Source organism: Lonchura striata, chromosome 9 (genome assembly GCF_046129695.1).
Source record: "Lonchura striata isolate bLonStr1 chromosome 9, bLonStr1.mat, whole genome shotgun sequence".
Taxonomy (NCBI): Eukaryota; Metazoa; Chordata; class Aves; order Passeriformes; family Estrildidae; genus Lonchura; species Lonchura striata.
In genome coordinates, this window is record NC_134611.1 from 1,088,304 (window position 1) to 1,114,295 (window position 25,992).

At 49.4% G+C, this 25,992-nt stretch overlaps 1 protein-coding gene across 1 annotated transcript in view; it reads left to right on the forward strand.

Moving 5' to 3' along the window:
* Positions 1–23,701, forward strand: part of RXRG (retinoid X receptor gamma) — a 40,438-nt gene extending 16,737 nt beyond the window's left edge. Inside the window, exons 2-10 of the mRNA XM_077785235.1 lie at positions 11,891–12,153; positions 15,126–15,270; positions 15,894–16,073; positions 18,617–18,777; positions 19,926–20,055; positions 20,663–20,795; positions 21,494–21,585; positions 21,858–21,963; positions 23,261–23,701. Coding sequence (XP_077641361.1) covers positions 11,891–12,153; positions 15,126–15,270; positions 15,894–16,073; positions 18,617–18,777; positions 19,926–20,055; positions 20,663–20,795; positions 21,494–21,585; positions 21,858–21,963; positions 23,261–23,408 — 1,358 coding nt within the window. The 3' untranslated portion in view covers positions 23,409–23,701. The remainder of the gene's footprint in view (positions 1–11,890; positions 12,154–15,125; positions 15,271–15,893; positions 16,074–18,616; positions 18,778–19,925; positions 20,056–20,662; positions 20,796–21,493; positions 21,586–21,857; positions 21,964–23,260) is intronic.
* Positions 23,702–25,992: the final 2,291 nt, after the last annotated feature.

Sequence of the window (25,992 nt, forward strand, 5' to 3'; positions counted from 1 at the left end):
AGAAGTGCAGAGTTGGGCTGGGGGATGCCAGCCAGGGAACTGGGGCTGCTCCTGCTCCGGAGCACCGGGCACGGAGGGGGCAGCGCTGGGGACCGCATGGGCTCTGCCCCGGCCGGCAGCTGCCGGCTTGTTTCTGCTGATTCCCACACATTTCCCGCAGAACTTCATTGTCGGGAGGGCCGGGCATTGGACTGAAGGTGTGGATGTAGTCTGGCGCTGTCTGAAGCTCTGCTGCGAACTTTACTGACTGTATGCAGCACGGACTGAGCGTCCCCCGGGCTCTGTCCCGTGTCCCACCTCTCCTCACCCCACGCAGCTTCGGCAGCTGGTTAATGAGGTTTTGGCGTGGTTCGCGTGTCCTTTGTGCTCCTTCGGGTGCGGCTGGGATGAGAGTTGAGCTGCCAGCCCTGCTAGCCCCGGGAAGGTCCTGCGGCTCCTCAGCCTGGCATTTCCTCGGGGTGGCTGAGCCCAGCACCTCGGGGCCGTGACGTGATTTCGGGAGCACAGCTGAGGCACGATTCGGTGTGGGATGCGAGCGTGGACGTGGAACTGCTCATAGCGAGGGCTGCTCCTTTGCCTGCCCGCAGAGACCCTCCGCACGGCCGGCAGCTGCTGCGCCCAACACACCGCGCCGAGCCTCCACTGGTGGAAAAGCAAATCCCCCCCTCCTTCCCACCACGCTCCTCCCCTGAACAACTTCAGCTCTCCCCCTCCTCCCAATTCCCGATCTATAGCGGAGCCGCCGTGCATTGATTGGCGTCTCAGGCGGGCGATTATGCTGCGCGCCCGGTGCGCCGGCGATTCGCGGGGAGCCGAGCCAGGCGAGCGCAGGAGCCGGAGCTGAGCGGGGACGGGGGATGGCTCAGCCCCGGCTGCTGCCGGCGTGAGGCGAGGATGAGCCCGCGGCTGGAGGAAGCTGCCCCGGCACCCTCCGAGAGCCCCCGCTCCTGCCCGGCCATGCCCCGAGCCCGGCGGGCTGCGCCGCGCTCCGGGCAGCTTTGAAGTTTAAGAGGAGGCAGTTGCGTCGAGAAAGGCGAGCGATGAACTGAGGATTAAACATGTATGGGAATTATCCTCACTTCATTAAGTTTCCTGCGGGCTTTGGCAGTAAGTATTTTACTTGCGTTTGCGATCTGTGCCTTCTGGGTTAAGGGGAGGAACTGATCCCGCAGCGGCGGCGAGGAGGGTGTAAAGGGAATTTAAAAACGTGTTTAACCTAGCTCGGATGTGGCTGTAACCTACAGTGCCCGTGTGCTTGTGATTGAAGCTGTCCTGTGGTTTTATGTGCTGTGAACTTCTGCACAGCCAGACCAGGCTTGCCTGAAATTTTGCAGGCTTGAGTCAAACCGCTGCGCTCCGCTTTGAAGTTTAGTGGATCATTTGGGAGATGCATGTTTGTGTCTGTGTGTGGTGGCTTGAATCTCTTCATTGTAAGAACGGCATCAAACCAAGTAAGCAAGCATCTTTCCAATTTAATTTTTATTAAGTTGTTGGTGGGGGGGGGGGGTGGGAAGGGGTGTGGAGGATTAGTTTTCAAACATGAAACACCTCCCTAGAAAAATCTTAAGAGGGCTAATTCCTTGCCTTGTGGGGCTGTCTCCTGCCCTTGTGACACGGATCCCACCATAATCGTGTGGAGCTGTGTCAGATTAGCCAGGGGAGGCTGCCCAGGGGGACGGCAAAGGGCTGGGGCTGCGACACCCCTGTGCCCCCCGTGAGCAAGCCCTGGCCGCAGGAACCGCGGATGCTCTGGGGAAATGGACTTTGCGATTGCTCTTTATGCTTTATCTGGAGTTATTCCCCTTGCCCTGCGAGGGGAATGGGTTGAGGAGCTGTAGGTTGGAGTGCTCGGCTGCGAGGGGCTGGGAGCACCCACCTATGGACTGGTGAAAGTACTCATGGAACTTAAAGTGCATGCGTGTGCGAAGTCTTGGTACCTCCGGAAAGCTCTTTAAGCTGTTCCCAGCCCTTCAAGGTGGGTAAATGCCTTCAGGATTTGCTCTGGAGGCCCCCAGGCTGTGTACATCAGCCTGTTATTTCTCTGCTGGATAAGCAGTTTGTGAAGACATCACATTGCACATGGGATGTTCCCACTATGTGTGGGTTTAATTCCCCCTCCCTTTTTCACCAGATGCTCACCTCTGGTAATTCTCCAACTCCAGAAAACTCATTGGTATTGCATCAAGTTATCCTCAAGTTTCACAAGCGCTCGACTTTCCCAAATACCTTTTTAGGCTGTTTCTGCAGAAAGGGGATGACTCCTTGGGAGAATCTATTGCTCACTGGTGGTTTTAAGGACCCAGCAAAGACAAGCTGAACTCTCTCCTACTGCTGCAATAAGAACGAAACAATGAAAGTGTTATTTGTGTTTAATTTATTTCTATTACAAATTTGCAATGAACCAAAAGAAAAGTGACATTCAAGCTGATCTTCGTAGGAACCAGGCAGAGATCCCTGTAGGGACAAGGGTCACAACACTCAGCAGAGCCTTTGGGAGATTTCTAGGAGAGGAAGTTGGTAATAGGAGCAGAGGGATTTCTGTTCCACCAGTAAAGGCAAAGGGACTGTTCTCCAACAGTTCAGTATGTTGGGAGTTTAACTTCCATTTAAAGTATTAAACTGGTGTTTTAACTTGCTTCCAACTTAGTATTAGAAACAGAGGTGTTTTCTCTATGTGAATGCCTGGCAGAGATGCAAAAGCATTGGCCAAGTTTTGTTTGGGATGCTTTAAAACAGTCCCTCTGTCCTGTCTTGTGCTCCCTGGATGGAGTTTACCACTCCTGGCCACGCTCCCCTCAAAGTCAGAGGGCATCCATGTCCCTGTGGCATCCAGGTGATGTGGCAGCTCCCTCTCCTCATGTGGCTGGGTCTGCAGAGGGGGATTCTGGCTGGCTGAGAAAGCAGTGCCTGTTTTGGTCAGACAGCTTTGGGCCTGTGTGAGAGGGCAGCCAGGCTTTGGAGGAGGAGAGGTCGTGGTGACCACGGGTGGAAGGGATCCTCCACTGCCTTGGGTCCTCACCACAAAGCCCATGCAGGCAACCTGCATCTCCATCAGGCCCACGATGTGTTCCTGGTGTTTCCTGCTCCCCCATCCTTGGAAAAGCCATGAAACTCTTCCTGGATGTGCATTAGGGGGAACATCAGCATGCCAGGGCAGTGTCCACACTAAGCTGTCAGCTTGTGGCATTCATTGCACTGTGTTGCTGGAGGGCAAAGTTAAGGGGATGCAGGTTCTGCTGTTCTTCTTGCATTCAGATTTCCTTTAGCTCTGAAATTCTGGGCTTCAATTTCAGCAAGATGGCAAAAAAAGGGTGTCTACTTGCTGTCTTTTTCTTTGCTTTCATGTAGCTGTTACATCTCCTTTACCTTAATTTTATCTGCATTCAGATTAGAAATAAGGTGCATGTTTTTGATGGTGTGTAACACTCGCTTTGATCTTAAATATCTGAATAGCACCACCAAATTTGTCTGAGAAAGTACATCCACAACTTGGTCATAAGCACATGATTTGTGATGAGAGAATGACAATCAGGCTCCAAGGTGTCACAGATGAGTTTGTAGAATAGCAAGGAAAATGTTCAGATGAGTCACCCTTAGACATCTAAAGCAGGAGATGTGCTGGGCTGAGGCTGGGCTACAGCAGCAAAGAAAGGGCTTAAAAATGTGTTTTTATTCTCCAGAAGGTTGCATTTCACCCAAAGCCCAGCTCCCAGGGCAAGGAAAGATGCTGTGCTGACTGTCCTCTCTTTCTGAGCACTCTCTGGCACCATTGGTTGGGGACAAGAACTAACTTGGCTCCTCCACAAAGTCTCTTTTATTAGTACTCATGTAACTTGGCCTCTGGCCACACCACCTCCGGCTGCAATCTTGTCAGCTCTCCCAAGCAAAGCAGGGTTAAGCCAGGTCGTTTAGGGGATAGGGAGAGGAAAATCCACATTGTGCTGGAGTGGCTCTGCTGCCTGGCTGGCTGGAACTTTTTTTTGTGATGGTCCCAGCTTTTGTGACCTGCAGGATGCTTTTTTTCCCTGGATATCATGGCTTGCTGTGTCCATTCATATAATTGTGGAGGTGAGGATGGAGAAAAGCCCTTTGACCCAGCAAAGGTGTGAGAAAATCCAGTGGCTGAGTAACTCTGGCATCTGGGAAAACAAAATTTTAAATGTTGTGAAAAATTTTCTTTTCAAGCAGGAGAAACCTGCCTTCAGTTGCTTGAGGCAACCAAAGGTCCTTCAGTCAATGGGATCCATTCTCCTGGGGACCTGTAGCCTCTCCACAAATTCAAAGACAACTGTAAGAATTTTTGCATGTTTTTTACTGGTGGCTGCTGGCCAAGGGGGAAATCCGATCAAACAATCATGGGAAAAACCCTTCAACCCCCACATTCAATGACTTTTCTCTTTTTTTTTTTTTTTTTTTTTTTTTTTTTTTTTTTGAGATGAGGAACTTTATCCAACTCTTGTGTGTTACTGTGGTCACCAGGGAGATGTGATACCTTGTTAGGGTGAGTAAATTTGGCTTGTAGTTCTTTTTTAATTACTTGATGTGTAGTTGCTAAAGGAGTCTTTCCCTGGTGCAGGCTCAGCAGCAGATGCTATTTTGAGGTCTTGGCCTGATTTGACTGAAATTGGACAGTGGGTCAATAGCTTAGTATGTCCAACACGACACACAGCTTCTTGTGGCCAGGTTTTGGATGGCCCCTGTTTGCAAGGGAGGCACAGGAGCAGTACCAGAGGAGAGAGGAAGCAGCTCTTCCCACCACCTGGAGAGCTGAGGGAAACTTTCTGCTGCCCTGTGTAGGTCCCTGCTGGAGAAACCCCTGCTCCCACATGTGCCACTACAGCTCCTGAGAGATTTCCTCCTTGTTTTTAGTGCTCAGGGAAGGCTGCATTATTTATTGACATGGACTTGAGCAGGAAGACAGAAACACAGAGGTTACTGGACCTTAAAAGCAAGGCAAACCCACGAACCTTTCTGTGGGTTGTTAGCATGGCAGTTTGTACTGTCTGTGGGAATCTGCTTGGATGGTTAAAAATATCACCAGAAAAGGAAGCTTTTTTGGTTCATCTTCTGTGTATTAAACCAAAACAACTTCTGCAGTCACAGCAGCAAAACTTTGCTTAATTCCAGTTACTGTGGGTATCCTGCTACCATAACTGCAGCCATTCTCAGGAGTGTTTCTCTCAGGTATTTCCCTTTCAAGGTCGTCCCCAAGGATGAGCTGCTTGCCAGGCTGCACCTCCCACGCACACTCGTGCTCCTCTCCTGAAATCAGCCCTTCTCTGCCTGTCTCTTCCCACTTCTCGGTGCTTTCTGATCTGCAGAGGATGAAGTATCTGCAAAGTCATGTGTCAGGCAGGGCAGCTCACACCTTTAAATGTTTGTGAGCCTTTTCTCTGAAGCCTTGGGAGCATAAGTGTTTTTTCGCTATTCGATGACTTCCAGCTTTTGATTCTCTCTGACATTAAAAAGGAAACTGTGAATGTTGAGAGTCTCATCATCTCTAGGCTTGCCAGGGATCTTCAAGGATTGTTTTAGGCCTTAGATGAGGTCAGACCCTGGTGTTGAACGTGGTTATTTCTCTCAAGGCTTTGCTGGGTGTTAGAGCTGAAGGGGCATTAGCTAAAACAAACCTGCAGCCTGTGGTGGTTAAACAGACAGTGTGTGTAGTGCTTGGATGTTTCTGGCCTCTGCATTTTGACTCTTCTTGCTGCTCAGGTGTAACCACTGAAGCTGATGTTTGTTGCCATGATTTGTGTGAAAATCAAGACAGTTTTGTTGGTTGCAGCCCAGGTTCCTTCTTTTCCTACTGCCTTCACCGAGGTATGTGGGGTAACTTGTGCACTCCTGCAGAAGAGAAGAGAAGTCTTTGTTTCCACGCCTTCCTCAGCTTTACCTGTGCAGTGCTTGGAGCACAGAGCTGCATCCAAAGTGCCTTTATCAAGCTCACCTACCCTCAGTTTCAGTGTTAGCCCAGACCTGGCTGTTCAGCATTGGTGTGGTGGACCTGAGGCTTTTGTGCTCTGCAGGTGCATCTGTTGGACACCTACACATCTGCTGTGGTGTGGATGGTGTTCTTCTGCTTTTATGAGGCTATTCATGCAAGTTTCCTATCCCTGGATTAGGATTTTGCTAAAGTGAAGATGAAACACGGTTGGAAGTCAAGTGCCAAAGCTTTGTGTGCTTGCTCATCTTCAGCAGCTGGTGGGTGAGGGTAATGCTGTTGCTTATATCCTCAAGGGCAGTATTTTCAAAATGCAGAGAGCTGAGTGTTTCTTGGGGTCTTTCTTCATTATTTTTCCTAATGTCAGCAGAGATGCCTAATGTGGCATCGGATATGATCCTTATTCTGAGTGCTGAAGCAACAGTATGGACACTGTATCTGTGTGTGTGTGTGCACTTCAGCTGCTCCCTGCCACGAACCATGCCACAAATCCAGAATTCACTTAATTTCCCTTTTTCTTCCAGAAAGACACTTAAGTGCCCAAACCACATAACCCAAATGCTTACTTAGGAGTAAAACGATGTGGACCTCTGAAACAAATGTGATTTCCAGAAATTAAAGTGGATACTGTTTCACTTTGCTCAAGTGACATCAAAACATTCTTAACAAATAAGTACCTATATATATGCACATTTTGGTTTAGCTCACGAGATACAAAGAGCTATTTTGTTCATGGATTTTGCAGATGTGTAACTCAAAATAACTCACAATGTCATGCGAAGACCCAATCATGTGTTGTGCAATTCTGATTCTGCAGGATATTTACCTTTGTAATGAACTTCAAGAAAGTCCACGTACCATGTCATTTTACTGAATGAAAAATTTAAGTCACAACAAAGTCATGCTTGGCTGAATTTGGTGTCTGTACTCTCTGCTTAATATTCCTAATATTCAACCGTGCCACAAACCCTGCAATTTGCAGAGCCACTTTGAAACAGGGAAGCACCCAGAAGCAAGTTCTTCCTTCCTAAGCTTTGCACCTTTCCAAGAGAAGGCTGGAGTGTGTGTTTCTGCAGCTTGTGGAGAGTTGATGGAGTCACTGGGTTCTCTGGGCAGTGCGTGTTTGCAGCAGAGATACTGCCAAAAGCACACAATCCTCCTGCCTTCCCTTCCCTGCTCCTCCAGGAGAGAAGCAGATACAAAATCAAGCTTCCCTGAATTCGGGCAGGATATTATCTGTCCAGGCATTAATGTGGAGAAGGGAAACAGGGAAGAAGGACAAGCAGCCCCACCTGTAGATCAGAAACAAGCCAAGGATGAGTGCAGGTGGGTGGTGAGGAGGGGCAGCGAGCCCTGATGCTCGGTGCAGGTCCCAGCTGGTCTCCCCAGCTGGCGTGGGGACATGGCCAGCGCGCTTGGTGCCCTGTGCTCGGGGCGTCCCCATCCCTGCTGTCACCTTGCATTACCTGATGGACACGCTGCAGGCCTGGCTAAATGTCACCTGTGCCCCGTGCAGGACTGGGTCCTGTCTCCCCAGCCCACCCTGCTCCGTCCCACAGCTGCTTCCCTGCTGCAGAGCAGCTCCTCTCCAGCCCTGTTCCACTGCCATTTGTCTGTCTCCCAGATGATGAGAGAAAATACCCAGAGTAAAGCCATTCCATCCCAGTGAACACAGGATCTTTCTGGGTTCTGCTGGGAGATAGGGGATACAGACCATCAGTATTTTCTTGCAGGTCGTTTAATTTAATTATTTTTCTTTCAAAACTTGGCTGTTTGCACAGTCCAAACCTCCCTGGCTTTGAACTGAAACAAGTTTGAGCATATTCAGCTGAGCGAATAATTAACCCCAGGGTCAAGGATGCTTTGGCTTGGCTCTTCCTGGACACCTTTCAGCCATGAAAATTGTTCCTCTCACAAGCTGATAGTTTGCTAACAGTCATTTCTTATATCCCTCTCTGAGCACTCTAGCCTGAAAATGAGAAGCTGAGAGGAGGATTTTCCCCAGGTGCAGGAGAATGCATTTCTGCTCCCCTGGCAGATGACTTAGCAGACTTACCCCAGAAATGGACTGGAAGTCAAATTTTTTTGGTTTTTTGTGGTCTTTTTGTCGTCATTGTTGTGCTTTTCTAAATGGGGGCTTTATTCCAATTTGTAACAGATGGATAAAGTTGTCCTTTGGTAAGTGGCAAGTTAACGCTGCTGGATTTGACCAAGGGGTTTGTCAGAGCCTTGGCAGGACAGTGTAGCCAGGCACTGTTGAAACAAGCACGTTAACCCTGGTTTGTGACATCAGGCCCTGGCAAAGCCTGGCTTTACACCTCTGTGCTCTCAACAGGTATTTTCCTTTATCCATCCATCTCCACCAGCACTCCTTTGTGCATTCACACTTCCTCTTTGATATCTCATTGCTGGGATAACAGAGGTACAAACCCTCCAGGTTTCTTGGCTTTGACCTTTGGTCCATCCTGGGGTCTAGGGGATCCCCCTGGGCACAGCCCTGAAACATTTTCCCCTTGGCCTGGGCAGGAGTGATCAGCAGCCTCCTGGTGAGAAAGCCTTGCTCTGGCTCCTTGTGAAACTTGGAGCTTTTCTGATGGAGAAACTTAGCAGCGACAGCATTTCTGAAAGGTCTGGCATAAAACCAGAGTTAACTCTCCTGGGTGGCTTTTCTTATTGGTTTAAATCTTCTGCATGATACTTTCAAAATATGCCCTTTTCTGTGTTAATGGAAAAGGATGAAGAACCATTCTTCTGCTCAGCTGTCCTGGTGTGATAGATCTCTGCCCAGTATCCCCTGCAATGACTTATTTTCCAAGCTGAGGAATCCTCAAAGGCAATGTTGTTTACCTATTTATTTAAAGAGGCGTAAAAGCAAATTCTTTCTAGGTCTGTGCTACAGATGCTGGGGAGGACTGTGTGTTACGGTACCACAGGTGATGAAAAATGCATTTGCTTTTCTCTGAAGCTGATAATGGCCCGGGTCAGGATGATCCTTTTAAGCCCCAAGAAACATCTGAGGTGTCTGTGTGAGCTGAGTGCTTGCTTAGGTAAGGGGGGTCCAGGCAAACAGCACAGCTTCTACCCAGTGCTAAAGGCACTCTGGGATGAAGGACTGGAGCACTTGGAATCCATTCCAAGGCAGGGATTTTGCTGTCTGCCAGCAGAAACCAGGCTGTGTGTCTCCCTGATGGTGGCAGGGGGATGTGGGGTGACTCTGTGGCAGCAGGCAGAGCCCTGTTCCTGCTCCAGACCGCCTCGCTGCCTCTGAGGCTTCTGCTGTTGTCATTGAGCCGGCTTCCTCTTGCTGCACATCGCTTTCCCACCGGGAGAATTGATCCAAAAAGCCAAAGCAAGAATTGACAAAGACCTTTTCTCCCCCTCCCTCAGCAGAATTAAGTCTGAAGTGGGTTGATAACGGCGGATCGAGTCCTCCTTGACTCTGACAAATGTCTTTAATGTTATTCAGCAAGCTGACCTTTTCCCGTCTTTATTGTGCATCTTCCCTTTGAATCAGATTTGATTGTTACTTCAGGTAGAATAACAAACACTGTCACGTAAATAACTTTGCAATAATGTTAAAAGGAGGAAAAAACACAAACAAACAAAACACCAAAGCGCTGCCTTACTTGCAAATGCAATGGGAGAATGTATCCTCTGTGCCAGCCATGAAAAACCAACTGTGTGACCTTCCCACACAACATCTTTGCCTTGCTACTCCGGGGAATGATCTCCTGTGTTGAAAAACCAACAGAGAAATAATGGTTCACAGAAATGTTAATGACAGCTAATGCTAACCAGGGCTGGTAAGCTCTAAGGAAGGGAGAAAAGGTCATGGAAATCCTTAAAATGCACCTAGATGCCTATCCCATTGGGACTAGTAGGCATTTGATACTTAGATACCCTCTTTGAGACTGGCCTTACAGAAGACAGACAGTATTTAGGCCTTGCTCAAGCTGTTCAGCCTCAGAGTCTGCCCTGAAGTGGCAATGATCAGGGTTATATTGTTTTTCTACACCACCTCTTCCTCAGCAGGGCTCAGGGGCAGACTGATCTGGTGGGGCTGCTGCGAGGCTCAGCTTGGTGATGTGCACTGCAGCTCTTCAGTGTGGAGGGAGGAAACCCCCTGTCCTCGTAGCTCTGAGAGTGCCCTGGCACATCTGTGTGGCCAAAGTCTCTGCTCTGCTTTGTACAAATGAGGAAAAATCAAGGACAAATTGTTTTCTGGCTGCCTTGTCCTGAAATTTGCATTGCTAGTGTGTCATGAGCCATTCCTGGGTTGCTCCAGTGCCTGTGGAAGATGCTGGCACCCAGCTTTGGGAGGGAACATGTGAAAAGGCACAAGGGAGGCACACATGGATGATGTTGGAATCCGAGGTATTGATGATCCTGAGATTGTAGAAAATCTCTGTCTGTCAGCCCCGCTGCCAAAGCAGAAGCCATAATTGGTCTGTACTGGTTCCAAGGTTGTTTATTCTGTTTATCTCTCACATGTTCTGCTGCCCTGCCCAGCTCTGTCCTGCAGGGCAGCGTGTGGGGCTCTGCCCTCAGTGGGATGTTACAAACATTAAATACCAGAAACTCCCTGGGCTGCATTTACAATAACGTGCCAATATCTGTCACCTACGTTGGACAGTGTGTCCCCAGCCTGAACCAACAGAAAAATGCCAACACCACAGTGAGACATGGAGGGCATGAAGAAGGAGACAAAGGACAAGGCACACCCAATTTCCTCCATCTTGTCCCCTTTGAACCCCTTATTTAGAATCCTAAAATTTTACTTTTGCATCTGTGCCACACTTAATTATTACTCGTACCAAACACTCAGAGCTTCTGGGGACTCTGTCCAGGGGGTTTCCTGACCCTGCCAGGGTCCCAGACCTGCCAGGCAGCCAGAGGGAAGCTCTGCATTCCCACAGGTGGGAAGGGGGAAAACTGAGCCATGGGAGCACAAGGCCAGAGCCACCTCAAGGTGCAGAGAGGCTCCATAAGACGTGTGGAACATTCAGAGTTTCCAGGCTGGTTGGTGAGGATTTCAGGGTTCAGAAGCATGCTGTCCCTAGAGCTGCCTTGGACAAAAGAAATGGGACCTCAGGGAAGAGTTCAGAGAAACCTGAAAACCAGCCTGAGGCAGGCAGGCACGTGGTGCCTTCCTCCAAGTCTGCTCAGGCACCAAAGTGGAGAAGGAATATTTTGTTATTAAGCGTTATCTCCACAATAAGCTTTGTTGCTGTATATTGTGGATTCTTTAGTTTCTTTCTTCTGCTAAGGTTGGGATTAAATGTGTGGGATGGTGTTTCTTGTTTGGACTTAGATGTTTACTAGTTCTTATCTATATTACAGTCTCACAAAGTGTGAGTTTTACAGTACTTCACTCAAGCAAGCTAAAAATGGAGTTGTATTTCTTTCTCTACAAGGCCTTTTAAAGATAAACTGTCTAATTAAGAAATGACACTTAAATTATTTTTACTTTTAACTCAATAACTAATTACCTGTGACTTTCAATGCTGGACTTTTTATTTAATTATACAATACTGCTCAATCTCATGAGGAAGAAGGTGAAGGAGAAGGACTAGTTTTCACATTAAAATTTCTCTCTTTTTATATATATTACTATATTCTAAAATTTTAAGTTTTCTACTATGTGATATTACAGTTTTCTATTCAAACTACACACTTATAATCTTTTATAATTTAATTTTGGAAGCCTTCTGTATGGTTAAATGTAGTGTTCTCTTGGGGGTCAGCACGGAAAGTCTAAAATTCTCAGCAACCAGGGTTCCAACAGTACATAACCCATTTTCCTGTACTATAACCAACACTTCTGCTCTTTTCCCTTTACAGCACGCCTTGCTGGTTGGTTTTGAGGCTGGGCTGGCACTGACACAACCGTGGCCGCCCAGCTGATGCCGTTCCGCCGGGCGTGCTTCATCTCTCCGCTTCTCCCCGCAGATTCCCCGGTGCACGCCAGCCCCACGGCCGTGGGCCTGTCCTCGGGCCTTCCCGCGGGGAGCCCGGTGGTGGAGGGACCCCCCAGCTACCTGGAGCCCCCCGGGAGCGCCGCGCGGGCGCTGCCGTCGCCCATGGGTGCCGTCGGCTCCCCGGGGAGCGCCCTGGGCTCGCCCTACAGGGTCATCGCCTCCTCGCTGGGCTCCCACCCCGTCGCTCTGTCCTCGGCCCCCGGCATGAATTTCGTGGCCCACGCCAGCCCACAGGTGGGGGTGAGATGTTTTCTCCCTTCCAGTTCGCTCTTCGGGATGGGTGAAGTCCCAAACGTTGAGGAGGAGGATTGGCTGGTGGGGAGTTTGGCCACTTGCTCTTTCCAGCTGAGTTCCCCATGATTCTGCATTAATCACCCTTGCACAGACACAGCGACCACACCAGTTTTAAAATACCCTGCAGGATGAGGGAACAGAGCTAATTTCCAGCTTTGTTCTCACCGTGGGTGCAGTCCAGCTCCCCTCTGCTGCATCTGTTGCAGTGTATAATTACTGTAACATGGAAACGGACAGGATAGCCACGGGCTGCAGCACGTGAAACGTTGCCCTTCTTCCTGCAAAAGCATATCTGCTTCGTTTGGTTGTTCTGGAAAGGAGACAGACTTTCTAGGCAGAGACAAATGTTAATGCTAAATGCCAGCCACCTACTGTGTTGCATATCAACTTGGCCTGAAGCACAATGAAGCACTCCCATCCTTACTGCCCGTGCTCGCGTGGCTGCTGAGGTTTGGGGAGACCCAGGTGTTAGGGCTGGTGCCTCCCCAGAGCCATGGGTGGGTGGGCTGGGAGCCTCCCAGGGTGGCTCTGTGGGATGGAGACATGCCGCTCCAAAAGCCTCCTGCATTTCTGGTGGCACTGTGGCATCTCGACAGACAGCTGAAATGTTCTGAGCATCCGGATCTAAGTGAAAATTCTGCCTCTTATGAGCAAGGTTTTGTGTTTTATTAGTGGCACCTGAAGGTGGGAAGTGCTCAGAAGCCCCATGGCTCCTGCTGTTGGAAAAAGCAAGGAGATGGTCCCCAAGCCCTTTCTACCCCATACCCTGCTGCTACTCCTTGGAATGCCTGAAGCTCTTCCTAGTGCCTGGAAGGCTGGGAGAGGATGGCATGAGCTGAAGAGCTCTGAAAAGAGGATGGGATTTGGCTTACCTTTCCCCAGCATCCTCAACTCCAGTGTGGGCCCCAGCTGTCAGTAGTGGGAATGCTGGAGGATCCCTCTTCCCCTGGCACCACTGGCTGTTCCCAATGGATCTGATGGTATTTGTGCCCATGACATCAAGGACAGGATGGTTGGACAGGAAACTGTGGCAGCAGCACTGGCTGGTTGGAAGCCTTTCCTTTGGGACTGGGGATGCTCTGGGAAGTGGTTTCCCCAGCCTGGGCTCCGTGCCAAGTTCCCAGATCCGAGGAGAAGGTTCCATTTGTGTTGCCTCTAATGCAAGGAGACAGCTGGGCCCTGGGGATTCAGCAAGGAGGCAGCTAATGGATTTGGGTTCAAGCAGTTGTCCCAGATATCATACATGATTGCACTTAACCTGCAAGAGCCAAGCTCTAAGGACACTGATGGCTAAAACTGCCCTGTGTGTCCCCCTCCCGTGGACCCTCTCTCCCTTTTATTGTTTCAAAGTGCTGGCAGGGAGGAAGAAAAGGTGGTACACAAGTTCTGAGTAACATTTTAAACCATAAAAAGTTCCTTCTGGCTCATCATTTTGCTGATGGACACTTGTGGGGAGGAAGGGGTTTACTTCTCCTTTCCTTGGCCTGGATTTTGAAGCGTAAGGATTGACAGTTGCCAGAGCCTGGTTTGAGTCTCTGCTGGGAAGATCAAACCTTTGTTCCTCTAGGCAATTTTTCCCAATACACTTATATGTCCTAGTGGAGCAAAACAACTTGGCTCCTGATTTTTGCTGGATAATTTTTATTTTCCGTGTTACTAAAACCTTTGAAGCTTTGAAAATGATGGGATAGCAGTGAGGGAAGATGAGAACAGGCTTCACCTTTTTATTTTTCTAATGACTCGTCCAAAAATTCTAATGGGATGAACCCTTGTTCTTTACCAAAATTTACTGTGGAAATTACCTCTTTTTAGTGGGAAATGTGCAGTTTCTTGAAGCAAATGGAGAACTTTCAGCAACATGCATGAAATCCACTGTTTTAAATGTTGCAGAGACTGGAATGAAGGCTCGAGCTGGGTCTTCATCCAAACCTGTTTTCTATCCCTGCTTCTGCCTTCTTTGAGCTGATAAATTGTCATGACTGCTCCAAACAAACCCAGGGATGGAACAACCATCCCCAGCCCTCAACCCATGAGAGTGGGGAAGGTGATTTGATGGTGAATGGTGGGCTTGGAGGGGGATTGTTCTGCCCAGACAGCTTTTGACAAGATGTGCTCAATGGCCCTTAGCCCTCCCTGCCCTGCCCGACGTGGCTCCAAAGCAAACAGCAATAAAATGAAGCCCTGGGCAACGTCAGGCTTTGGTCTCTAATCAGTGTGGGTTTGTAACCTTTAACTTCAGCAGCCAGGAGCAGCTCCTGGGGATCTCAGCTGGGGGCTCTGTGTCGTTTTCCTGCATCTCACAACCGCTGATTTTTAGATGCTCAGCCTGATCTTTTTATTTATTTATTTTTTAAATAATCCAGTAACCCCAAATCTGCCACCTATGATAGTGTTTGGGAACCTAAGTCCCAGAGAGTCACCAAATGGCCATGTGTTCATGTGCATATGCAGATATTATGAGTCAGGAAAGCTAACCCACTAATTTTTATTTATTTTTTCCTTTTTTTTTTAAACGCCATTACATCTCCCCTAGCCATGCAGCAGTGCAGGTTTGATTGTAACAGATCGCCTGTCTGCAATGCTCTGCTTTACTAAGCTGTTAGTGCTTGCAGCTGCCAGCAGGCAGCAGTCAGCATTCTCTAATGAAGCAGCCAGGATCCCACAAGCCTCATGGCTTGGAGGCTGTAACTGAGCAGCTGAGGTTACTGCCTGTCCTTTTCCAGCTCTGCTTTGGTTACAACATCAGGCAGTATCTGCTTTAGTGCCTGCTGGATTCAGCAGAGGATGTCTGTCTGCCCATGGGGATAAGCTTGTGGGACAAGCCAGGCAGGAGGGAAGGGTCAGCTCCATTTGGGGATGGTTTCACTGAGATGTGAGTCTCTCTCCTCTAACTTGCCTTGTGGCTTCTGCAGCTCAATGTCCTGAACAACGTCAGCAGCTCGGAGGATGTCAAGCCCTTGCCGGGTCTCCCGGGGATGGGGAACATGAATTATCCATCCACAAGTCCAGGATCACTAGCCAAACACATCTGTGCCATCTGTGGGGACAGGTCCTCAGGTAGGAGGTTTTCTTTCTTGGGGAAGGCTTTGTGCAGTGAGAGCTGTCCTGGTGCTCTTGTGCAGCACTGAAGAGCGTGGAGGCTCCCTGGGGCTGTACTGGCATGGCAAGATCGTGGCTGGGTCTGGCTGTCTGTATTGCACATTAGTGCCCAAAAGTGAGCAAACCTAAATGCTGTGCTCTTCTCCCTCGTGTCTATAACCTCATTTTACCTTCTGTCCCTGTTTACCAAAGTAAATCTGCCAAAATCTCTGTGTTCCCATTTCCCTGTGCTTTGTGTTAGCTGGGCTCTGGCTGTGTCTGGGCTTTCTCTCGTACCCCAGTGAGCCTTGCAAACCCCCTCCATATCAGTGCACCCCATTTGCTGCCTGTGGCCCTTCTGCAGCTGAGATGCTCCACATCCCTCCACTGGCATGCAGCCCCTCCTTATCACAGGAAAGCAGTGCTCCCATGGTTTGACTGCTGCTGGTCACTGTTGCTGCCAGGACTCACTGAAGCCACTCCAGGCCTGCCAAGGTGATACCCTGCAGTTTTTTCACCTTTGGATGATTTGGTTTGAGCTCCTCCATGCTGGAAGGAAAGGCCAAATACCTGCCTGCCCAGGGATTCCCTTACCTCCCCAGGGAAGCACTATGGGGTGTACAGCTGTGAGGGCTGCAAAGGCTTCTTCAAGAGGACGATCCGGAAGGATCTGATCTACACCTGCCGGGATAACAAGGACTGCCTGATCGACAAGCGCCAGCGCAACCGCTGCCAGTACTGCCGCTATCAGAAGTGCCTCGCCATGGGGATGAAGAGGGAAGGTAGGACTGGGGCTGCTGGAAGCAATGGGATTGGAGAAATTTCCCTTTGTTCATTAGGATAAATTGGGCTCTTGGTGATCCTCCAAGGCCGGTGCATTCCAAAAACCCACACTGAGGGTATCGGGGTGGGGGTTTGCACCTCATTACGTAAAGGAAATGAGAATCGAGGTTTAGGTTGGAAAAGAATTTTATGATCAAGTGTGTTACAGTGAGCTCATGGGCACTCTGTGCTCCCTTCCCTGGGACCCCTGTGACTCTGATCAAGACAACCCTGGACCCCTCCTTCCTGCCCTGACAGGGTTGGTGGAGAGCCAGGGAAGCTCTCCCTGTCCAAAGTCTATATAGACCCCTGACATTTCCTGATCGTCCTCTTTTGCCCCGCTCTCCACATGAACATCACAGAATAAAGAGAGCTGAACCAACATATCTGGGGTAAGAGCCTCTTGTGGAAATCTTTGCCATCTCCTGATATTCCTCCCCTCACAGCCTAGGCCCTCTGAGCTAGCCTGGGATATTTAGGGGGCTGTGCAAGGTGGGGAACGTCACAAGTGGAACCATTGGCCCAGCAATGCAGATTCCACTATTAACCCTGTCCCTAAGTGCCACATCTACCTGTCCTTTCAATACCTATGGGATGTTGACTCAGCCACCTCCCTGAGCAGCCTGTTCCCATGTTGGACAGCCCCTTCTGTGAAGAATTTTTTCCTAATAAGGGCTAATAAGGGAAGAGACTGATGGGGAAGCTTTTACAGTGTAGTTTTCTTCTCACCTAATCGCACACGCTGGTGAGTGTTGAAGCTTTTGACTGTTTTTGACCCAACCTTTCTTATAGTTAGTGACTCTTAATGGCTTGGACCCCGTGGAAACCTGTAAACTTCTGCTGGGGACAGCACCCAGCAGTGAGGGGTCCTGCAGACTTCTTGTCTCCTTTGTGAAGAGCAGCTTCCTTTTTTTGTTTTTGATTTGCTGACTTCATTTGTCACCACCTAATTCTTGTACTGGAGGATAAGGGTGAGTGATTTATTTCTATCTCTCATTTTATAGTTCTCTGTCATTTCCACTCTTAGCCTCACCTGCTGAGCTGCATTGTCTCCCAAATTATGCAAGGTCAGGAAGTGACAACCAACACAGTATTTAAGCTCATTTTTTCTAAGCTAAAGTAATGGAGCTGCCCAGGGAAGCAGCTGTAAAATCGAGCATGAGCTGATCCTCGTCCTGCAGCATCACCAAAGCTGTGCTGCCTCAAGCTCACAGGGCAGCAGGGGACTGCACAACGCCAGGCTGGAATCAAAAACTTAATCCGAGGCACAGCTCCCTCTTCCAGCCAGGTGCAAAGTGGTTCAGAGGATCAGGGTGTTAGCACAACTTCCTTCTGCAGAGAGTGAAAATTTAAACCCCAGGATCCTGGTGGATCCTGTGGGAGTTTGCCTGCAGCAATCACAGGGAGCTTTTTTTTTTTGGGAGCTGCAGAAACTGAGGACAGAGTGCAGCTTGTGTCCAGGGGCTGAGTGATGGGACTGGCATTTCCTTGCCATGTTATTTCTTCCAGTAAGATTTTGGTGACTTCAGAAACACGTGCATGCCTTTTCCTGTCCACTGCTCTAAAGAGGACAAGTGTTCCCCTAGCAGGCTGGCATATACTTGTGTCTTGTGTTGCCCTCCCTCACAAGCACCAGGCTGGATGCCCCACTCATCCATCTCCTTGGGTGCTGCCATTTGTCCCCAGCAGTGAACCAAACAAATATAATACCTGCTGGTCACTGCTTAAGAAGGATTGTTGTATTTCCCTTTGGGAGTTCTTAAAAGAAAAAAGCGTAGCCAGGACTTCTGTTGCACACAAGGTTTGACATACAAGATGCACAGGTCCTACACTGACCTGTCTCACACACAGCAGCCCTGGGAGTTAAAAACTGAGCTTTAGAGAGAATGTCATGCTTCTGTGTCCCCTTTGGAAAGCATACAGAGAGGGGAGAAGGGACTGAAGGTGTTAGGGTACTGATGTAGAAGGAACTTTCTAGTGGGGAGGATCAGGAAGAGAGGTGATGCCAGGGCCAGACTGGGTAGGATTTTTCTCAGGAATGAGACAAGGCAGAATGTGTGAATCCAGCTGGGGGTTTGGGACTGTCTAGCCCTGCTGCTGGATGCTCTGGCTGCTGTGGGATTGTTGAAAGCATACTGGGACTGCTGGAATCATGCTGAGAGCACAAAAAACCTGTCTGTGAGTGCTGGCTCCCTCCTGCCTCCTCCAGCATCCAGTGACAGCCGAGTCCAGGCTGCCACCTGGAGGTATCAACTCCTCTTCCCTCTGTTCTGAAGCTCCATACTTTGGAAATCACAATCTTTGGTCAAGTTTGGAGGCGACTGGTCTGCAGCCACCTCAGAGTTCTTGGTGTGGGAGCAGCCATTTCAATGGGTGCACATCTGAAATACCCATTTATTTTCTGTTCTCCCCCTCCTGAGGGGGTCTCACCCCACCTGTGGGGACCCCCTGTGAGCAGATGAGTGTTTCTGTGGCTGTGGAGAGCTGTGTTTGTGTCCCTCAGCTGTGCAGGAGGAGAGGCAGAGGAGCAGGGAGCGCAGTGAGAACGAGGCCGAGTCCACGAGCAGTGGCAGTGAGGACATGCCCGTGGAGAGGATCCTGGAAGCTGAGCTGGCAGTGGAGCCCAAAACAGAGGCATACAGTGACGTGGGCACAGAGAGCTCGGTAAGAGCCCCTGGCATCACCTGCAGCCAGAGATTTGAGCTGGGATTTGAGCAGACAAGCAACGTGTGAACGACAAGCATTTTACAAGAGGGCTTTACTCCACACCACCTAAAAAATCACCAGCAGTTTCTCTATTGGAGCTACTCTGAATGACAGCTAGAAAATAGCTTATATGTTATTTTCCAAGCATTTTTCCCCAAGTCTCTTTTAGTTTCAATGAGGAATCTCATTGGAGATGCTGGAGAGTCTGAGAGCCCAGTGCTGGCTTTCACACGTGCATATAGCCCTGAACACTTCTTGTCTGCCCCCGTGACCAAGGCTGGGGTGGAGCTGAGCACAGCAGGATTACTGCTGTGGTTTTACTGGTTTGGATGAAACTGGTGCTCATGCCTGTTTGGGGGCTGCTCCCTGCCTTTTCGATAAGCCCTGGGGAGCAGGACTGCAGCTGGCCACAAGGGACTTGCTATGCAAAGGGCAACAAGCAAACAGAAAAGTTCAGCAACCAGCTCAATGTCTTAGGATTTTAGGTTTTGTATTTTTCAGATCCTGTACTGCTTTAGTGTATAACTCTAGACTCCATACAGAGTGTTAGCTACTATCTCCACATTCTGGTCACACAAAATAATCCCTCTGGGCCTGAAACTCAAGGACACCCTACAGCCTCAGGCCCTGAAAAGTATCAACAAAAAGTGAAATGGGGAGCAGCAAACTGGGGGAATATGACTTCATTATCTGAACGTGTAATTGGAGGATTAAACCCTGATATGTAAATAGACCAAACGTATAATTTTCTGAAAAACTCATGAGCATCATCCATCCTGGGTATAGCCTCTAGAAGGCTTCTGGCTGCCCAAGGTGTGCCTGTTGAAGGCCTTTAATAAATACCCACTTTTACTCTCTTCATCTTGTCTAGCCTCTGTTCTAGGTGGCCACTCCAAGGCATAAGACTGACTTGGCTGGCCACAGAGGGGACAGTGGTAACAAATATCTGCTCTTCCCAACAGCACCCACCTGAGATTATTGGCAGTTTGGGTGTTGTACTTGTGGCGTTGGGTATCGTTAACTCGATTGTGATTATCAAAGACCTTTCACTGATGAATCCTCCTCTTTTCCTCTGCTCTTTTCCTTTTGATACCACTCTCTGTTAGACAAATGACCCTGTCACCAACATCTGCCACGCTGCTGACAAGCAGCTCTTCACACTGGTCGAGTGGGCCAAGCGCATCCCCCACTTCTCCGACCTGACGCTGGAAGACCAAGTCATTCTCCTCCGGGCAGGTAGTGTCCCCCACCTGTGGCTGTCCCTGCTGCCCCTGTCCCTTCTCTGGGCTGTGTGAGAGCCAGCCAGGCTGGATGGTGAATGTGCAGTCCTGAGCCAATCCATTCCTACATCCCCCAGTCTGAGATACGATGAGAGGTTGGCAGAGGCTGTGGATGGGGCAGTAGAATCTGTTGTTTGTAAAGAGGTTTGAGTTGCTAGGAATATGTTTTTTAAGAGGAAAACCCAGAGTATTTCCCCCCTTTCTTTATTTGTAATTTTTTCCCCTTGAGCCAGTTTCTGCTCCTTGCTTGCTGTTAGTCAGGGTCATCGAATCACAGAACATCCTGAATTGGAAGGAATCTGCAAGAATCATCGAAGTCCAACTCCTGGCCCTGTCCAGAACAACCCCAAGAATCACACCATGTGCCTAGAGCATTTCCCAAATATTTCCAAGGGATAGGCCCCCCCTTGCAGTGCTGGCAAGGGGGTGCAGCTGGTACTTGGGGCGCCAACTCTCCTCTGAGTTTAGTCCACAGCCAGCAGGAAGAAACCAGCTCTGCTGCTCCATGTGGCACTGATTTTTGGCCAGATTCCCTGAGGTTTCCTGCACTCCTGTGCTTGCAGGCTGGAATGAGCTGCTCATTGCCTCTTTCTCCCATCGCTCCGTGTCGGTCCAGGACGGGATCCTGCTGGCCACGGGCCTGCACGTGCACCGCAGCAGTGCCCACAGCGCTGGCGTGGGCTCCATCTTTGACAGGTACGTGGCCCCGGGGTGGCCAGGCTGGCTCTGCCTTCCCCTCTGAATGGGAGACATGTCCTTAAGGGAACTAGAGCAAACCCTTTGTGGTTTGGGGCAGAAGTAGTTTGGAATGGGCAGGGGATGTTTGACTGATGTAACAAACAAGAATGGGGTAAAAAGTGGGAAGGGGTTTGCAGCTGCAGAAGCAGATGTTGGGTTGGGTGTGCAGGGGGAGGAAAGCTCCTGTCTCGAGAGTTTGCTGTAGCTGTATCTAGGCTTAATATTGCTCACCAAGAGCTTTAGATGGCAAAGCCCTAAACTCCAACTTGCTTGTGTAACAAGTGCACACATATTGTCCCTGCCATGCCTGCTCCCTGGCTGGCAGGACTCTGCCTCACCACTTCTTACCTGGCATGTGTAAGGACAGTGCCCATGTTTTGCACTACACAGTAAAAAGTGGAGAAAACCCATGTGGTTTTCCTTGAGTGAGTGCAAATTGTGAGTGCTGTGTGCTGAACAAAGTGAGAACAGGAGCAGGTTTGATGCTCAGGTCCCTGGATGTTGCTGATGCACTTGTAGAACAGCAGTGTGGGGCATGGTTGTGCCTCAAAGATGCCTCTCTTCCTGCAGAGAAGAACTGAGGATATTCCCAGTGCTTATTTTCAGTGGAGAAACTTGTCTCTGATTGTCTGCAAACCCATGTCCCCCACACGCAGGGTTTTGACAGAGCTGGTGTCCAAAATGAAAGACATGCAGATGGATAAGTCGGAGCTGGGGTGCCTGCGAGCCATTGTCCTGTTTAACCCAGGTAAGCCAGAGGCTGGGGACAGTCCCAGGTGACAAGCACTCCCTCTGGGCCACAGCAGGTCACTGAGACACTGAGCATCAGGGCTGCAGACAGATTTCATGCTTTGGGTTGGAAGGTTCCTCGAGGATCACATCATTCCAAACCTGCTGCAATGGGCAGGGACAGCTCCCAGCAGACCGAGATTTGTCCCAGCCCTCTCCTGCCCGTGCACACAGCACAAACACCCCCTCTGCAGAGATCCCTTCCCCACCTGTATTTCCTCCCTTGAGCAGATGCTAAGGGTTTGTCCAGCCCCTCAGAAGTGGAATCTCTGCGGGAGAAGGTCTATGCCACGCTGGAAGCCTACACGAAGCAGAAGTACCCCGAGCAGCCAGGACGGTGAGTGCCCCCGGCAAGGCAGCGTGATGCCCACCCTGGAGAGAAGATCCTGGCTGTGCTGGCACTGCCTGAGCCACCGTGCCCAAATCCCCAGCCCTGAGAGCACCGTGGGGATGGGATTCTGTTGCTTTCCAATCCAATCCTACCCTCTGCTGGTCGAGCTCTTGAAGCGCCTGAGGAATCTTCTGCTGGTCTTGGCTCTGGCTGTCACACAGACACTGCAAGGGGGCTCTGGGCAGGGGGGACAGGGAACAGGCTGCCAGCTGCACCCCCTTCCAGCTGCGCCTGCAAACGGGAGGCAGGGACTGCACCTGAGGGGCTGCACACCCTCTGGGAGCCTGGGGGGTTTTGAAGACAGATTTAAGTAGTACTGTCGATAGGTAAGGTGTTAAGATGTTCAAATCTTGGCAGGGGGATTTGGATTTTTTTTTTTTTTTTTTTTTTTTTTTTTTTTTTTTCTCTTTTAAGTTTTAAAAATGCCAAATTCCATTTTGGAAAGGTATATATTCCCACCACACGAGGCAACAAATGCTTATATTGAATGGTTAAGGGAATCTAAGTCTAAGAATGCCCCATGTTGGAATCTGTGGTATTGATGATTCCAAAATTGTAGAAAGTCTGTCTTTCTGCCTCATTGCCAAAGAAGAAGCCATAATTGGTCTGTGCTGGTTTCCAGGTTGTTTATTCTGTTTATCTCTCACATGTTCTGCTGCCCTGCCCAGCTTTGTCCTGCAGGGCAGCGTGTGGGGCTCTGCCCTCAGTGGGATGTTACAAACATTAAATACCAGAAACTCCCTGGGCTGCATTTACAATAACGTGCCAATATCTGTCACCTACGTTGGACAGTGTGTCCCCAGCCTGAACCAACAGAAAAATGCCAACACCACAGTGAAACATGGAGGGCATGAAGAAGGAGAAAAAGGACAAGGCACACCCAATTTCCTCCAGCTTGTCCCCTTTGAACCCCTCATCTAGAATCCTAAAATTTTACTTTTTCACCCATGCCACACTTAATTATTATTTATATCAAACACTGAGAGCTTGTAATTCATCCTGAGAGATTGCAAACTCTTTTCCATGGACAGAGATCACAGCCAGTGTCTCTGGGGGCTCTGTCCAGGGGGGTTCCTGACCCCTGCCAGGGTCCCAGACCTGCCAGGGCAGCCAGAGGGAAGCTCTGGATTCCCACAGCCCCAAAGCATTTTTTTGGGGGAGAATTGGGCTGGTGCAGGCTTGGAAATAAGTGGGAGAGGGCAGCCAGTGCCTCCCTTGTGCCTCTGACTCTGGTCTTTCCCAGGTTTGCCAAACTCCTCCTGCGCCTGCCGGCGCTGCGGTCCATCGGGCTGAAGTGCCTGGAGCACCTCTTCTTCTTCAAGCTGATTGGAGACACCCCCATCGACACCTTTCTCATGGAGATGCTGGAGACACCCCTGCAGGTCACTTGAGGGTCTGTCTGGCCAGAGCCTGGCCCCCTGTGTCCCTGCACAGCCTCCTGCCCCTCTGCTCTGAGCCCCTGAGAGCTCCAGAGATGTCCTTCGCCCTCCGCTCCTCCTCGGTGGGATTGTCGTGGTTTTGTACAGCTGTAAATCACCCCCTCAAGCCCTTTCTGCGGGGTCACAGATCCTCTACCCAGCTAACATCCCTCCCCCTGCCCCCCCTGTACAGATAATTGCTTTAAATTATTTTTTCATTCTCAATAAAAGTCAACAAAAGAAATAAAATGATATGAGTGAGGCACTGATTGGAGCTGGCAGAGCAGTGTTCTCTTTTTCTGCGGTCACAGCTTGGGATGGGGCTGAGAGTCCCTCCTGACACTCTTGGGCAGCCCAAATCAGGGCAGAAATGTCACTTGGGATATCTCTGCTTGTGCTGATGGTCACAGTCCTCTGGCTGAGAGAAGACTGGTATTGCTTCTTCTTGTTTCTGCTAAGGATAGACCAAGAGGAACTTGCTGCTGTGAATCAAAACATTTCATTCCACTATCTTAAAAAGAAAGTCTTGGACTCTTTGAATTCTTTGAAGCTCTAAAGTAATATTTAAAGTAAGTTTTTAATGTGGGAGAGGCTGGTTGTCTGGTTGTTGGTTGGTTAGTTTGGTTTTTTGTTTTTCTTTTCTGAGCTGCTGACAAAAACCTGAAATCCAGGTGGAGTATTTGGAAGTGATGCAGATGTGCTCGTGGATAACTTTCCACTTTCCTGAAGCTTCACACATCCAGTTCTTTTTTCTTTTCCCCTCCATATTTTTGCTCTGGAAACAGCTTCACGAAGCCCAAATTTATAATCTCACACTTCCACAAGTGAAACTTGCAGGGAAGGCAAGAACAAGACCCTCTAACAAACCATCCTCAAAGGCTTGCCTGGTCTTTCCCCTGCTCCAGCAGCACCGCTGGAGCTCCCCACTGCAACCAGAGTCAAACGAGTTAAAGACATTAATTTGTTCAATATGCAGCACTTATCCTGGTGGGAAAATGTCCTCCCAGGAACCCAGCGAAACTGTCTGTATTATTATTCATAAAACAGGTGTAGTGTTAAGTGATCTGCCCCTCCTGACCCTCTCAGCAGACAGTGGGGTGAGATGCAGCTTTGTCTGTCCGTGTGACAGATTGCGACGCTGCCGGCTCGGGGAAGTTGGAGGGAGAGGAGGACTGACAGCAGAAAAGGAAAAAGGATAAAAATGAAACGTTTTGTTGAAGCTCCCACATGGGGACATGATTCATTTTCCAGTTTTTTTGCTGAGAGAAGGGAAAGGAGAATTTTAAAAAGCTGAGAAAAAAGAGGGAAAACCCCAACATTACAAAAACGCTTTAATTTCTTCTTGTCCTCCTGAGAAAAACCCTGGGAGAATTTCAAAACCTGTGAAAAGAACTGACCAAGAAGCTACTTTTAATTGAATAGGTAATTATTTTTGGTTAAAAGAGAGGTGTTTAAATAGAGAAAACACTCAACCTGCTCATTGTAAAACTGCTGCTGGAGAGTCCAACAATAGCACTTCTGGATTGAGAATAAAATTACATCTCAAACTACAACTGGAGAGGCTGCACGCAGACTGTGCTGGGATGGTGCCACACCAATGCTGCTGGTTAGATGAAGCAAGAGGCCACCTCCAGCCTGGGCTGCTCAGGCTTCCCCTCTAAGAGATGTAAACTTCTAAGAACTGGTCCCCAGCTGCCTGGGTTGGATTTCTTTCCTGATTGATGCTGATCTCAACCTACTGTTTGTAAACAAACCCAGACCACTGCCTGTGATATTTTGGAAGTGGTAAGATAAGGTAACCAAGACAGGGCAGGAAGTCTTGAGGTGGCTGCTGGCCATGTTCACTCTTAGCAGTCTGGAAGGGCAGTCTCTGGGTTCTGGGCCACAAGGTCTCCAGGCTGCAGTTTGAGCAGGGCTTTGTCCTGTTTCTCCAGATGACTACTGGGTTTTTGAAAAAAAAAAAATTAATAAATTAACACACAGCACACCACAGAGTCCCCCACCCTGTGTCTGGCAGGGCAGAGAGACCATGACTCTCCACGTGGCCTCTGTGAGTAAGACACCACTTGCTCATCTGAAAGTGCCACTAGCAAAAACCAATGTTGTCTGCAGAGGAAACAAGTCATGGAGCAACCCAGCTCTATCTGCAGTCACTGGGGACCTGAGGGTTGATGCAATCTCCTGGATTTGGTCCCAGCCCTTGGATTCCTCATTCATACTGTAGACCTCTCTACACGGATGTTGTCCAAGAGCTGTGCTGCCCCAAGCCTTGCAAAGCGTAGGAGTGAGTCTTTGGGCACCCTGAGGAACAAATCCCTTAGCAGCTGGCAAAAAGTCACCAGTGTGGATATCCTTCTGTGAGTTGCTGCAGAAGAACAGCAGCTTGGCACAGATGGAGCTTCACCAGTCTTCAGCTCTGGAAAAACCTAATTTTCATAAAACAGTAGAAATCACAATCATTGATAAGCCAAAGAAAGCTTCATCCAGTCATTGGTTACCCCATGAAGCTCCTCAGATCAAGCTCAGACAATTTTCCCTTTGCTCTGGGATGAATAAG